Below are 15,876 nucleotides of genomic sequence, written 5' to 3'. Positions count from 1 at the left end.
TTTGCAAAAACTGAGGAGTCAGAGTGAGTTTTTGAGCAGGGCTGATGATGCCAGTTTTGAATGGCAGAGGATAGTAGCCAAGGGACCATTTTCTGTGTCAGCTACCAAGGAGATGAGGAAGGGAAGTTGTGTGGTCGAGAATTTAATAGAAATGTGCTTAAGTAAGTGGGAGATTCGTCTTGTGGGTAAGGTGAATTTAGAATATGTGTGAGCGGTGATAGATGAGAAACTAGAGAAAGCTGTGGGTTCAGAAATAGGGCAGCAGGAAGCTTGGGGGAGATTTGGCCTGGTGTGCTAGGTGGAGGGGGGATCTGGCAGTAGAATTGATGATTACAACATGAGAGAGAAAAATATCAACAGCCCCCTCACATGTGTTGTTGAAGGTCAGGGTGCAGGAGATGGGAAAGGTTTTAAGGAGATAACCGGTGTTGCAGAAAAAAAGCCAGGGATATATTTGCGCTCCAGGACGTTTGTACCCTATAGTGCTTGGTGTGATCCAGCCAGATCTAGCAGTAGATGGTTAAGCTACGTGCGCCATGCATGTCCAAGTTTGTGTTCCTTGAACTTGAGAGAGCAGTTCTAGACTGCTTGCTCTCCAAAGTGCCGGACTTCATTGATGGAAACCACAAAGCCAGTAAGGTACCTAGCAAAATCTGTGTGGCAAATATGAATCATAAATGATTCCATTCAGTGAACAAAAAAGTGGTCATGGGCCACAATACAGAATAATACAGGTGATTGCAGGATATGCTGACAGCAACCATAATGCTTTCATCTCACTAAGCTGTTGTTAGTTGTTTATGGGACATGTAGTTAACACACATGCACGTACGTACGTACGTACAGGGCAAAATCAACTAATTCATCTTAAATCAGGGTTCAAATATCGGATCTCCCTGGCCTATGCAGGAAAACAAAGAAGAAAGTTTTCTTTGTATACTATTATCATTGTCAGAAAGAATATGATTACCAAATAAATAGAACACTGAAGAATTTCTTAGTAAGGAGTCTTTAATACTTACAAAGCTGACTCTTCTCTTTATTCTCTCTAGTTCCTCCTTCAATTCTTCAACTTTCCTGCACCTCTGAACATGTGTAGTTTTCTGTAATACAGTCCATGCTGGTTCATCTGTTCTATGTAAGGATTCAACCTCCTTCATGGATTTCTCCATAGAAACCAATGATATGGTGGAGGGAGTAATCTGCTTTGAGCAACTTGCCTGTTTTTAAAAAAGTAAATTCTCATAATTCAATGTAAAGGCAAATACATGTGTATCTTAATTACATTTATATAAAAAATGTCAGGGAAACCAACACACAAAATCACATAAGCATTTCACTTCAGAGGCATCTCCTAGTAACTACGGTCAAGTACCTGACCTTGTTCCAATTTTACAGAAAGCTGGTTGGCTCAGGTGTGGCTGAGGTTAGTGCCAAAAGCATCACCTTAGGACCTACGCTCAATGTAGAAAGAGGTTTAATGATCTCACAAGAGGAGTATTAGTGCATCTCTACATCTCCCGTCAGCACCTGTTCTCAATTTCTCCTCCACCACATCCTTCAATGTACAAGACCAAACTAAACATCTCTCCTGCTCTCCATACACACTTAGATTTGCCTTTTCTTAATAGCACGAAATAACACCAGTGTACTTGTGGAAGATGACCTCGTGTCTGCATATAATCTGGATGAGGAAGAACTATTGTTGGAGAAGCTTTGGAATCGATTGAATAAGTAAAAGTCGAACTGAGGAGTGAAGTTCTACTGAGCCAAGCATTGGAGGAGGATGATGTGGTTAATCGTGTCAAAGGTCACAGAGTTCAAAAGGGGTGAAGCATTGTGCGCCACAAGGACAAAGAATGACATTTGTCATTTTAGAGCTGTTTGAGTGCTGTGACTGATTGTAGAGATTCAAACATGGAGCTATGGGAAAGATGTTTTATATATATTGAATCTGACAGATAATTATATTTCTTTGATATGCAAACATTTTATGCATGGCATTTCTACTCATCTGAATCGAAAAACAGCACAAAGAAGTCACAATATTAAGTCATCAGATCTAAAGACTCTCCAACTGTATTGACTGACAAAAGTGGGTGTCCAGCAACTAAATAATACTCTAAATATTCTAGCACAATAATCAGATCCCTTTAATCTAATGCGTGTTCTGCTGTCACAATATAGAGAAGTGCATTGGAGCCACTGTTCATACCTAAATACTGTGTCCTTAAATGCCAGCCTTGGCAAGTGATAGCATTTTTCTGATCAAAGGGCAATGTGCACAAACCTCATTCCAGAGACCTGAACACTTCATCTAGTCTGGCACTTCAGCACAGTATTAAGGACTGTTGGAGGTAAAATCTTCCATTCGTGATGTTAAACAGAGTCCTCATCTTCCCCCAGATGAACATAAAAGAAAGGCTTGTGCCTTTCATGGCTAAAGGACATCTCAAATCACAGAACCACAGCAGAAGAGGCCCTTCGGCCCATCGAGTCTGCACCGACTTGTGAGAAACACCTGACCTACCTACCTAATCCCATTTACCAGCACTTGGCCCATAGCCTTGAATGTTATGACGTGCCAAGTGTTCATCCAGGTGTGAGGTAACCCACCTCCACCACCCTCCCAGGTAGCGTATTCCAGACCATCACCACCCTCTGGGTAAAAAAGTTTTTCCTCACATCCCCCATAAACTTCCTGCCCCTCACCTTGAACTTATGTCCCCTCGTGAGTGACCCTTCAACTAAGGGGAACAGCTGCTCCCTATCCACCCTGTCCATGCCCCTCATAATCTTGTACACCTCGATCAGGTCACCCCTCAGTCTTCTCTGCTCCAATGAAAACAACCCAAGTCTATCCAACTTCTCTTCATAACTAAATGTTTCATCACAAGGCAACATCCTGGTGAATCTCCTCTGCACCCTCTCCAGTGCAATCACATCCTTCCTATAATGTGGCGACCAGAACTGCACACAGTACTCCAGCTGTGGCTTCAACATGGTTCTATACAACTCCAACATGACCTCCCTACTTTTGTAATCTATGCCTCGATTGATAAAGGCAAGTGTCCCATGTGCCTTTTTCACCACCCCACTAACATGTCCCTCTGCCTTCAGAGATCAATGGACACACATGCCAAGGTCCCTTTGTTCCTCAGAACTTCCTAGTGCCATGCCATTCATTGAATACTTCCTTGTCAAATTACTCCTTCCAAAGTGTATCACCTCACACTTTTCAGGGTTAAATTCCATCTGCCGCTTATCTGCCCATTTGACCATCCCGTCTATATCTTCCTGTAGCCCAAGACACTCTACCTCACTGTTAACCACCCGGCCAATCTTTGTGTCATCCGCAAACTTACTAATCCTACCCCCTACATAGTCATCTATGTCATTTATATAAATGACAAATAATAGGGGACCCAGCACAGATCCCTTTAGTACGCCACTGGACACTGCCTTCTAGTCACTAAAGCATCCCTCTGTCATCAACCTCTGTCTCCTACAACTAAGCCAATTTTGAATCCACCTTATCAAATTACCCTGTATCCCATGTGCATTTGCCTTCTTTATAAGTCTCCCATGTGGGACCTTGTCAAAGGCTTTACTGAAATCCATATAAACTACATCAACTGCACTACCCTCATCTACACACCTGGTCACCTCCTCAAAAAATTCAATCAAATTTGTTAGGCATGACCTCCCTCTGACAAAGCCATGCTGACTATCCCTGATCAAACCTTGCCTCTCCAAGTGGAGATAGATACTCTCCTTCAGAATTTTCTCCAATAGTTTCCCTACCACTAATGTGAGACTCACTGGCCTGTAGTTCCCTGGCTTATCTCTACAACCTTTCTTAAATAGCAGAACCACATTAGCTGTTCTCCGGTCCTCTGGCACCTCCCCTGTGGCCAGAGAGGAATTAAAAATTTGGGTCAGAGTCCCTGCGATCTTCTCCCTTGCCTCCCTCAGCAGTCTGGGACACAAACCATCCGGACCTGGAGATTTGTCCACTTTAAAGCCTGCCAACACCTCCAATACCTTGTCATTCCCTATATCAATTTGCTTAAGAACCTCACAGTCTCCCTCCCCGAGTTCGATACCTTCATCCTCATTCTCTTGGGTGAAGACGGACATGAAGTATTCATTCAACACTCTAGCGATGTCCTCTGGCTCCACCCATAGATTGCCCCCTTGGTCCCTTATGGGCCCTACTCTTCCCCTGGTTATCCTCTTCCCATTGATAGTCTTATAGAATACCTTGGGATTTTCTCAACTTTTACTAGCCAGAGCATTCTCATATTCCCTCTTTGCTCTCCTAATGGCTTTCTTAAGCTCCACCCTGCACTGTCTGTACTCCACTAATGCCTCTGCTGATTTGCTTCCCTTGTACCTGCTTAAAGCCTCTCTTTTCCTTCTCATCGTAACCTGAATATCTCTGGTCATCCATAGTTCTCTGGGCTTGTTACTCTTTGCTATCACCCGAGAGGGAACATGTTGAGCCTGTACCATCCCCATTTCCTGTTTGAACACCCCCCACTGTTCCTCTGTAGATTTCCCCACAAGTAACTGTTCCCAGTCTACCTTGGCCAGATCCTGCCTTATTTTACTAAAATCCACTCTCCCCCAATCAAAAACATTTTTTTGCAACTTGCCGATTTCTTTTTCCATAACAAACTTAAACTGTACCATGTTGTGGTCGCTATCGCTAAAATGCTCGCCCACCACCACCTCAGTCACCTGTCTGGCTTCATTCCCCAGAATTAGGTCCAGCACCGTCCCTTGTTGGACCCTCTACATATTGACCTAAAAAGTTCTCCTGTACACATTTCAAGAAATCCACTCCATCCAAGCCCTTAACTCTATGTCTATCCCAATTAATGTAGGCTAGTGGAATGCTCGCCTAAATATCTAGAGGACTAAATGAAGCACTTTTGAAGTGTAGTCACTGTTGTAACATAGGAAATGTAGTAGCCAATTTTCACACAACAAATCCCACAAATATCATTGTGACAATGACCAGATAATCTGTTTTTGTCATATTGATTAACGGATAAATATTGGCCATGACACTGGAGATAATTCCCCTGCTCTTCTTTGAAGTAGTACCATGGGATCCCAAGAGTAAGTTTCTCTTCTCTCAGCAAATGCACTCTCACGGTGGGATATCTTGTTTCTAAAACAACTCTTTGGTGAGATCATCCTTCAATTTCTCAAACTCACATGGTTCAGCTTGACGTCTCAGTACAGTCACATATTGATCAATATTCTCCCTCTCTTCCTGAACTCTGATGTCAAACACACAGTGTTCATAAATAACATTAGTAGAGAATTCAAGGTGGGCCTTCAAGGCCTCCAAAATTTCACGAGGCTGCCTTTCCTGCTCCTCAGTGACATCTAGGGTGCAATACAGCCTGTAGCATCCTTTAGTTGCTACTCTTATTTGTTCAGGTTTCTTGTTCAACTCTGTTGCAATCTCATAATTCTGCCATTGAGACTGGAAGAATTTCCAATTCACTCTCAAATCTCCCTTCATCTCCATAAGAGCAGTACTGGAATATTGAAAGGCATACTGACTCACCCAGTAGTTGATGTTCTGTACAAAGTTGCAGATTGAATTTTTAATTGTTCTCTTTTTTTTCCATCTGCTTTTTCTCTTCCAGCTATGGAAGTCCATTCAACTTCAGCTTCACACTCCTGACATCATGTTCCATGTAGTGGATAAAATGGCCACTACCCTGAACACTTAATTAACAAAAGATGACCTTAGAGATCACATGACTATCCCACTTCTGACGCCATGTTCCATATGGTGAATAAAATGGCTACTGCCCTAAATCCTTTATTAACAAAAGATGACCTGAAAGGTCACATGACTATGACAAACCACAGTGCACAAAGACATTTCTCTAAACACTCAGTGTTGCACCGGAGTCTCAACCTTGATCTTGCGTTCAAGTATTAAGAGTAAAACTTGAACCCATAAACTTCTGACTCAGAGGTGAGAAGTTACCCACTAAGCCACAGTTGACAAAGATCCATTGTACTATCCAAAGGAGAGGGGAGCTATCCTGGTATCTGGCCCATAGTTATTACTCAACCAACAGCACTAAAAGCAGATTACCTCCTCATCAGTGTAATGGAGGAAAAAATCTTGCATGCATCTCAATCAGGTCACACAATTAGATATATAACAGGAATGAAAAATATAATGCAACCACAGTAATGCTGAGACAAAGGCTATATTTTGTATCAGAGATACATTTGCATCCCTCCTAGGTGAGCAATAAAGTCATGATAATGGTTAATCTATTGAATTCACAGGAATGTAAATCTGACTCTTTTTAATCCAGTTTATTAAACAAAATTACTAAGCATTTAGTTAGATGTTGCAAGGTGCGAACCTATTAAAGAACACAAAGTGCATCATCAATACCAAAGAATTCAAGTATTTGATAACATCTGAATGCCATGCCAAGATTTTATTCTTCAAAAAAAAAAATTGAAACATTTGCTATCCTACCACGGCCATATTTGAGAAAATTGGGCAGACAGAGTAAATGACTCTGTATGTTCATTATCTTCCACTCCACCTCATTTCCCAGACAATGAATAATAGGGCCTAATTTGCTATGGCATGGCACATAATGCTGTCTGCCACTAGCCAGGCTTAACCTTGCCTGTTAAGTTTTTTTTTTGCATGGCAAGTTGCTGAAAGTACAACCTGATAATGTTGCAGTGAGGGAAACCAGGCATCTGGGGATTGAGTAAGTGCAGCAAGCAACAAGTTACCTCCATAACCAATCATATTTAAGGATGGTGAAGTGAACAATGAATAAGAAGGAAGTGTAAAGTTAGAATGGGTGAACTCAATTCCAAATCAGGTAAAGTGATTGAAAGAAAGGCTGGATTAAGAGAGGGGAAAAAATGACAGAAAGGAAAAGGAAAACAAATTAAATTTTACATTTGTAAAATCTCTAACAATACCAATAATAGTTAACTTTCAGTGCCAGACAGGTAATAATTAACATTTTTCACATTGTTAAAAGGACATTTGGTTGGAAATGGCCAAGACCGTGACAAGTTTAGTTTGTATCTACTGTTGCAAATTGAGAAATGTTATGTCATTTAATGCATTTCAATGGTAAGGCAGACAGCGAGATGCCATTTTCATGAAACTAATGGGAGCAGGCCATCTCCTACAGTAATGTTTGGGTTTCCAGCTGTCTCTCCTCATAAGTTCCTGTTGAATTTGTGCATAACTGATGCTGAACATTGTTAGCATCACCATTACTTTGAGAGCAAATTGTGGGCCAATATCTTCATACCAATCACTGCAGTTAACCTATGGACCAGAAGAGATGCCGGACCAACTAGATTAGGTGGCTAATATTTGAAAAGAAAACAAAAGAAAACTATATTCTTAGGAATACACATTTTCTTCAAGTTTTCTAGATGCCTCTAAATTTTTCTAAAGTAGATCCTAGCTTTTTGTTATATAAAACAACAATCACTAGATAGCAAACCAATTTAGAAAACTCATACTAAAATTGTGAAGTATAGAGAAAAATTAAACTTAATGGCCTGCATTTCAGTGGTAACGGTGACAGATCAGAATTCACCATCATTACTCCACTGAAACTGACAGCATCTTTAGAATCTGCACATCCACAGAATTATGCAAAAATCCAGAAGCTGCTGTTAGTGATTTAATGCTACTTCAGAAGGTGCATTGTTGAGGTTCCTTGAGAGTGCAATTCTTAAGCAATCAATGAATTCACAAAAACTTACACTCTTATGCAATTAGTCACACAGTAAAAGCCCTCAAAAAAGTTATATCATGTTGAATGAGATGCAGCTTTTTAATGGCATACTAACTTAATAATTACTGCTAAACACCTTCATTGGCCCTGAAAAGCTAATTTTATATGTATGGAATGCCCAATTTCTCCATTAGAATAATAATTTGTACATTTTTTTCCAAGTTTTTTAATTGCTATTTTAGCTTCTAACTAAATCCAATTACAATCATTTATTTTGCTATCTGAAAGTTTAAGCTAAAAGTGAAGGACAAATCGCATTAAACTTGCTGGTCTGCTGTCTATAAGAATATTTCAATGTGATTGGCTGTTCCACTTTGCTTGCTGATGTCAATGTTGTTGCATACCTGGAAATCTTGTGTCTTAGCAACAGATTCAAACTGCTATCATGAAAGGGGAACTGTGCCACAGAGCACACTAGATCTTTGTGGATAGCTTTCTTCACGGTCAGCAGTGAGAGATATTGCTTTATAGCTGACCACAAAATCTAGCCCAAAAACAGGATTTCTGAGAAAAGGTCATCAACCTGAAATGTTAACTCTATTTCGCAGATGCTGCCTTACCAGATGCCAGCATTTTCTGTTTTTATTTATAATTTATATAAGCATCTTTTCACGTCTTTCAGGGATCTATTGAAACATTTTGCTATTGCATTTGCAGAGAAACACAACAGCCATTAAGCATTTGAAGGATAACTCCTTAATCTGACTTTGCTGGCAATGGTTGAACAGGCGATGTCAGCCCAAAAAAAAAACTCTGCTTTCTGCTGGATACTTTTAGCTTCTATGTTTTAGACAAGGTGAGTCTTAGCTTCTTAAAATCCAGAGAGAATATTCTTACTTGGCCATATCTTTAAATTTATTGAGCAGCCAAGAAAAAAAGGTTTAGTTTTTTATTTTATTTCAGCTACTGGTTTTATCACCTTATGCTCTTGATGTTGCAGGTGGAATAGATATTTGAGAAGTTAGACCTGCTAAATCCATACAGTACTTTGAAACATTACCTTTACTTAGCTGCAGATATAGTATTGTAGTTACAAAAGCAGCGTTATCTTTGGTTAGTTACATTGCAGCCTGCAGAGAAATGGTGAGTAGCACCCTTTTGGTGATTTCATGCCACATCAGCTCATAGGGCTAACAGCAGAAGTGTAGCAAGGTGGTGAAAAGGGAGAGTAGGATGACCTAATATTAAGTAATTTTTGTTTTCTGCCAACCTTTTCAGTTGGTAGCTCTATCTGATGATAGCTTTCCTCTTCTCAAATATCTACTCTACCTGGAATATCAAGGTGATATTGTTACTTATGTTAAATTAACAAATGTATAATAATGATCACATAACAACTGAGGGTCAACTTTACGAAAACGGGCTTATAAAGAAAAAGAACAAAATAAAGCACATCAAAATTACCATTATGGTGCCTGTGCATGACATGGTAAATGGTACACTGTCCCCTCCCCGTCACCCTTCTCCAAGAATTGCTTGCTAATGTATATTAATTAAGACTGCAGATTCGATGCCAGCTCGTGGATTGTTTGGATAGATTAGAAAGTATATTTTGGTTTGTTTTCATTGGTTCTATCCTCTCAGTCTAAGTGGGATGCTCTTTACACGCACTAAGCTAGTTTTGGTTATACCTGCACGAATAATATTATTCATATCGGAGGAAAAACATTGACATGCAAAACATTTATAGTCGTCGATATTACCACACATAGCGCCCAGTTGTGGTGTACATGTTGCTTTAAAATGTTCAAAAATTCACTTAAACTAAGCTACAAATGGGTTACATTTGTCCAGAGAATGTTTTTTCTTCTGAATCATTAAAGCGAATTACTCTACACATCGCAACCAAACACCATTAACTTTGCACATTTTAGAAGTTTATTTTACTTTGTTTAAGGTGTTGCAACAATTCTGCTCTTTAATCTAGTTAATAAGATATTCTTCAAATAACGAGTCGAAGTTGAAGCAATCGTCCATCAAGGGCGCCAAGATTTACTGTTATTTGCGACGTATGTAAAATATCTCACCAAGTTTGTACACCCACCGTGCGACTCACTCGCCTGGCTCAACCCGACTTTAGTGGCTTACTAGCCACCCCGTGACCCGTGTTGCTCAGTGACCAGATGCAGTATGAAGTAGATACCGCTGTTCCGGGGCGAGGTTACTTCCTTGCTACTGTGGTTTTAATGACAGTGCGAGGAAAAATGTTTTCATCATTGTTTTTGGTGGGACATGCCGACTCCTAACATCTTTCTGTGTCAAAAAGAAATATTTAACCCTCTTGGTTCTTTTGGTGTTTGCCTTAAATTTATGCTCTTTTGTTACCAACTCAACAACAACTTGTATTTCTAACTTGTTATACAGTTTCTCTCTGTAGTCTTCCACCAGGGAATTTTCACAACAGGTGAACAATGAGTGTGGTCGATGGTCACATTAATTAAGCTCAGTGGATTTTCCTTAAATGAGACCTTAAAGGGCATGGAGATTAAGGTTTGTGGAGGATTGTTCCAGTCCTTAATTATTCTTGGGGAGAAAGGAGTTGGCAAAAGAAGCATGTTGGGGTGTATAGAATTGGAGCTGTTGATTATGAACTCTTCGAACTTGGTCACTTTTGGGCTTAATGTGCTACTTAGAAATATTTAATTGTTCATTCCAAATTTTGGATGCTTTAGAGGCTGCTTGTTGAATTCGTACATTCTACTTTATTTTGGCTGCGGATTCCTAGGTAACAACATTCTTTAGTAGCTTCAAGGGGGGAATCATGATTGTGTAGCTGGGTACTGATGAACATCGAGTATTGCTGATTCACATGATGTTATATTTCTCTACATTGAATTTCATTCCCCATATATCGGCCCATTTGATGAGATAATTTAGATCTTCCTAAAGGCTACCTCATCTGCTGCTTCGATAATGGCTCTGTAGACTAGGCAGTCATCTGGAAGAGTCTGATCTGGCTTAATATTTTATCCTGGATGTCATTTATAAAGAGGAGAAACAAGTGTGGACCTTAGATGTTGGCGCACACTGCTTAAGACTGGCTTCCAGTTTGAGGCTTTCCCATTCACTCTGACTCTTTTGCTGTTTGATAAGAAATGTTATTATCCATTGCTTAGTTTTCTTTGAACTTTTTAATGATCTTGTTTATCCAGTAGCTTTGCGTGCGGTGCATGGTCAATAGTCTTGGAAAAATCTAAAATAGCTAGATCTGTGGTGATGCAATTGTCAAGATTATAGGTCAGATTGTGGATGATAATGAGTTGCAATTCTGTTGATCTAGCTTTATGAAAGGCATGCTGTTCATCGAAGGGATATTCTGCACTTCAAAATGATTCATTAGCTGTCAATGATGGGTTCTAGTAACACCTAGCACAAAGGAAGATGGTTGTGGTTGTTGGAGGTCAGTCATCTCAGCTCCAGGACATCACTGCAGGAGTTCCTCGGGGTAGTGTCCTCGGCCCAACCATCTTCAGCTGCTTCACCAATGACCTTCCATCATAAGGTCAGAAGTGGGGATGTTCGCTGATGATTGCGCAATGTTCAGTACCATTTGCGACTCCTCAGATACTGAAGCAGTCCATGTCCAAATGCAGCAAAACCTGGACAATATCCAGGCTTGGGCTGACAAGTGGCAAATAACATTCACGCCACACAAGTGTCAGGCAATGACCATCTCCAACAAGAGAGAATCCAACCATCGCCCCTTTACATTCAATGGCTTTTCCATCACTGAATCCCCCACTATCAACATCCTGGGGGTTACCATTGACCAGGAACTGAACTAAACTAGCCATATAAATACTGTGGCTACAAGAGCAGGTCAGAGGCTAGGAATCGTGTGACAAGTAACTCACCTCCTGACTCCCCAAAGCCTATCCACCATCTACAAGACACAAGTCAGGAGTGTGATGGAATACTCCTCACTTGTCTGGATGAATGCAGCTTCCCCAAGACTCAAGAAGCTTGACACCGTCCAGGACAAAGCAACCCACATGATTGGCACCACATCCACAAACATTCACTCCCTCCACCACCGACGCACAGTGGCAGCAGTGTGTACCATCTACAAGATGCACTGCAGGAATTCACCAAGGCTCCTTCGACAGCACCTTCCAAACCCACAACCATTACCATCTAGAAGGACAAAGGCAGCATATAGATGGGAACATCACCACCTAGAAGTTCCCCTCCAAGTCACTCACCATCCTGACTTAGAAATATATTGCCTTTCCTTCACTGTCACTGGGTTAAAATCCTGGAACTTGATCCCTAACAGCACTGTGTATGTACCTACACCACATGGACTGCGGTGGTTCAAGAAGGCAACTCATCACCACCACCTCAAGGGCAACTAGGGATGGGCAATAAATGCTGGCCCAGCCAGCGAAGCCCGCATCCCATGAATTAATTTTTAAAAATTTACAGCAAACACTGGTAAGCAAAATAGGTCGGTAGTTTGCTGGATCATTAAAGCGTCCTTTCTTGTAAATTGGAGAGACATTAACTTAGCCAGTCAGTGGGTGGTTCCCGTGTTTATGGATTGTTGAAAAATGGACTGTAACATTGGTGTAAACTCACTTGCCGCAGTTATAAGTGCATGGTTTAGGATGTCATCAGGACCACAGGTTTTAGATGAACCAGGTTATGGAGGAGTTTCCTCTACACCTTTTGTTATATTTGTAACATCAGGCATGTTCTTGTAAAGCTGCCCTCATACTACAGATTCAATTACATATACTAACAATTCAATTTTGTATTTATTCTTCATGCGTGAATCTCCCTGTTGACCAGTTTGGTACTGTTCAAATGTAACTCAGTCTTTTTGGGGTCATCATTCCACCAAGAATGTTTAGCATGGGTATAATTTTTCCTCCTTGTGGAGTTACTTTTTGAGAGAGCCTGTAAACCATGGAGTACTGCTTGTTCCAGAGTAGATTTTGTGAGGAACATGTAGATTTACCTGACCTTTAACATCTCAAGGCACTTCACAGAAGGGTTATAAAACAAAACATGACAGACTGCCACATAACAAGATATTAGTCCAGAAGACTAAAGTCATCCTCAAAAAAGGTAGTTTTTAAGGGTCATCTTAAAGCTGGAAAGAAAGATGGTAAGTCTCAGGGAAGGAATTGTAGGGTTGGGCCTTATATTGGGATCTGGGTAGAGACCAGTAAGCTGCTCAGTTTTTTTTTTAAGAATCCAAAAGCCCAGGTATTTACTAAGCGAATAAAGCCATAAGTTTCATAGCTTAAAACAAAAGAATTTTACTACACCAAATCAAAGAACATGAATACAAATAACTACACTACCTTAAATAGTCAGTTACATTAAAGACAATAAAAATACTTATACTCCAAACCAAACTTCTAAACCACACTTCTAAGCTAAACGTCTAAGCCAAACTTTCCTTCTACACCTATTTGACTTATATCCCCCTTCACCTCCATAACTCAAGTTAGATACTTATCAGAAATTTAAAGATTAACCACTTGATCTAAGGGTTCAGGTTTCTTGGGTCTTCCATTCACTTATGGCAAGGTTGTTCCTTCAAATCTCCAACACTCCCATGGTTGTAGACTCCCCATTCAACATAGGTATCACTTGCATCTTAAACATAGCCACTTTGGGTCAGGACTCTCCTGATTCATAATATTCTTCCACTCTGGAGTTTTGCACTTAAAACTCTCTCTCTTCTCAGCTTGACAATCCCTGTAAGTCCAACTCACTAGGAGTCCTTCAGTTAACAAGAGGTTTAAACTCTTTTAGCCAGCACACAGAATTTCAACTGAACTCTGCTTGAAAGAAATATTTCCTGCACTCAGCTTGTTACAAGAACTAAAACCCTGCTTGAAACAGAACCACAATCTACTCACCCCTATAATTAACTTGGTAGTTAACCTTTTTTCTATTGTTTATCTCCCAAGCAACTTGGTCAAATGATCAGTTGCTGGAAGCAATATGCTTTATCAGAACTCCGTTTTCAGAGAAACCTAGTTCTTAAAGGGTCTATCACCTCAATGTAAAATATAGTTATTTTTCTCATAAGCACATGGGGCATCGCACTTCACAGCTTAAGGAACAGCCACCAATAGCAAAATGGCTAAAATCAAGGATGCTCAAAAGGCCAGAATTGGACAACTGCTTATATCTCAGAGGATTGTAGGGTTGGAGGAGGTTACAGAAATAGGGAGATGTGAAGCCATGGAGGAATTTGCTATCAAGGCAGAGAATATTAAAATTGAAGCTTTACTTAATCAAGAGACAATATAGGTCAGGAGACATAGGGGTGATGGATAAGTAGTTCTTGAGAGAGAGAGTTGGGACACAGGCAGAGATTTGAATGACCTCAAATTTACTGAGTATATAAAGTGGGAGGGCAGCCTGGAGTGTATTGGAATTGTCAAGTCTGGAGGTAACTAGTAGCATTTATGAAGGCTTCAGCAGCAGATTACCTCATATGGGGGCAGAGTCAGGCAATGTTACGGAGGTGAAAATAGGCAGTCTTGTGATGGCACGGATATGTGGTTAGAAGCTCATCTTGGGGTCAAGTATGACACTCAATTTGCCAGCAGTCTAAAGTAAAACAGAAAATGCTGTAAATACCCAGCATGTCAGGCGCCATCTATGGAGAGAAAAACAGAGTCAACATTTCAGGTCATTGACCTTTCATCAGAACAGTCTGCTTCAGTCTGAGACAATTGCCAGGAACAGGGTTGAAGTCGATGGCTAGGAAATTGAGTTTGTGGTGAGGATCAAAGACAATGGTTTTGGTCTTCCCAATGTTTAGTTGGAGGAAATTTCTGTTCACCCAGTGATGGATCTCAGATAAGCAGTATAACAATTTAGAGAGAGTGGAAAGTTGGAATGTGGCAGTGGTGAGGTAGAGTTGTGTTTCATCAGCATTCATTTGGAAACTCATGCTGTGCTTTCAGAAGATGTCATAAGGGGGCAGCATGTTGATGTGGAGCAGGAGGGGGCCAAGAATAGCTCCTTGGGGAGCTATGAGGTTCTTTGGGTGCTGGAAGCGAAGCTATTGCAAGTGATACTCAGGTTAAGATTAGATAATGGAGCAGATGAGTGCAGTCCCACACAGCTAGATGATAGTGGAGAGGTATTGGAGGAAGATGTTGTAGGCAATCATGTCGAAGGCAGCAGACAAGGTTGAGGAGGAAGAGGACAGATAATTTACCTTTGTCACAGTCACAAAGGATGTCATTTGTGACTTTGATAAGAGTTTAGGTATTGAGGCAGGGGCAGATATCTGAATGGAGACATTCAAACATGGAGTTCCAGGAAAGATGGTCACAGATTGAGGAGGCAATAGAATTTTCAAATACTTTGGAGAGAAAAGGGAGGTTGGAGATGGGGCGATAGTCTGCAAGGTTAGAAGTATCAAGGTTTTTTTGAGGAGAGAAGTAATGACAGCAGATCTGAAGGCGAGGGAGAGAGTATCTTAAGAGAGAGAACCATTAACAATATCAGCTAACATCAGAGACAGGAAGGGAATTGCTGATCAGTTTAGTGGTAATAGGGTTGAAGGAGCAGGAAGTGAATCTTGACCAGATGAAGTCAGGGAGGGCACAAGGAGATGTAACAGAAACTAGAGAAAGATGCGAGTTTAGGGCTAGGGCAGGAGGGATCTTTAAAGACAGTTTTGTCTGCTGGGCAAGGAGAAGGCAGGGAAGTGGCAGAGGCAGCTGATTGCATGGTCTCAATCATAGTGACAGAGAAGTCCATGAGCTCTTCATATGATGCAGGATATGAGGGTGGAAGACACAGGAGAGGCATCTGAGATAATGTCCAGAATTTTCCAGTCAGCGATTTGGGGGTGGGGCCCACTCGTCGACGGGAAAATGACGCGGGATGATGTCAGGAGGAACCCCCGACGTCATCCCGGTCCATTTAAATTTTTAGGAAGGCAGGTGGACAGCGAAATCAGCAATCTGCCCGCCGACCTGTCAATGGCCAATTGAGGCCAGTGACAGGATAATTAAGATCATTAAAGACCCTGCCTGTCCAACCTTAAGGCTGGCGGGCAGGCCAGGAGCCC

The 15,876-nt window shown here is 41.0% G+C and overlaps 1 protein-coding gene across 1 annotated transcript in view; it reads right to left on the bottom strand.

Annotated features, from left to right (window-relative positions):
- Positions 1–15,876, bottom strand: part of LOC144691231 (uncharacterized) — a 341,534-nt gene that overhangs the window by 320,709 nt on the left and 4,949 nt on the right. Inside the window, exon 2 of the mRNA XM_078559280.1 lies at positions 1,023–1,220. Coding sequence (XP_078415406.1) covers positions 1,023–1,172 — 150 coding nt within the window. The 5' untranslated portion in view covers positions 1,173–1,220. The remainder of the gene's footprint in view (positions 1–1,022; positions 1,221–15,876) is intronic.

Source organism: Cetorhinus maximus, chromosome 2 (assembly GCF_964194155.1).
Source record: "Cetorhinus maximus chromosome 2, sCetMax3.hap1.1, whole genome shotgun sequence".
Classification (NCBI taxonomy): domain Eukaryota; kingdom Metazoa; phylum Chordata; class Chondrichthyes; order Lamniformes; family Cetorhinidae; genus Cetorhinus; species Cetorhinus maximus.
Note: the sequence above shows the minus strand (reverse complement) of the source record. Positions and strands in the feature narration are given on the sequence as shown.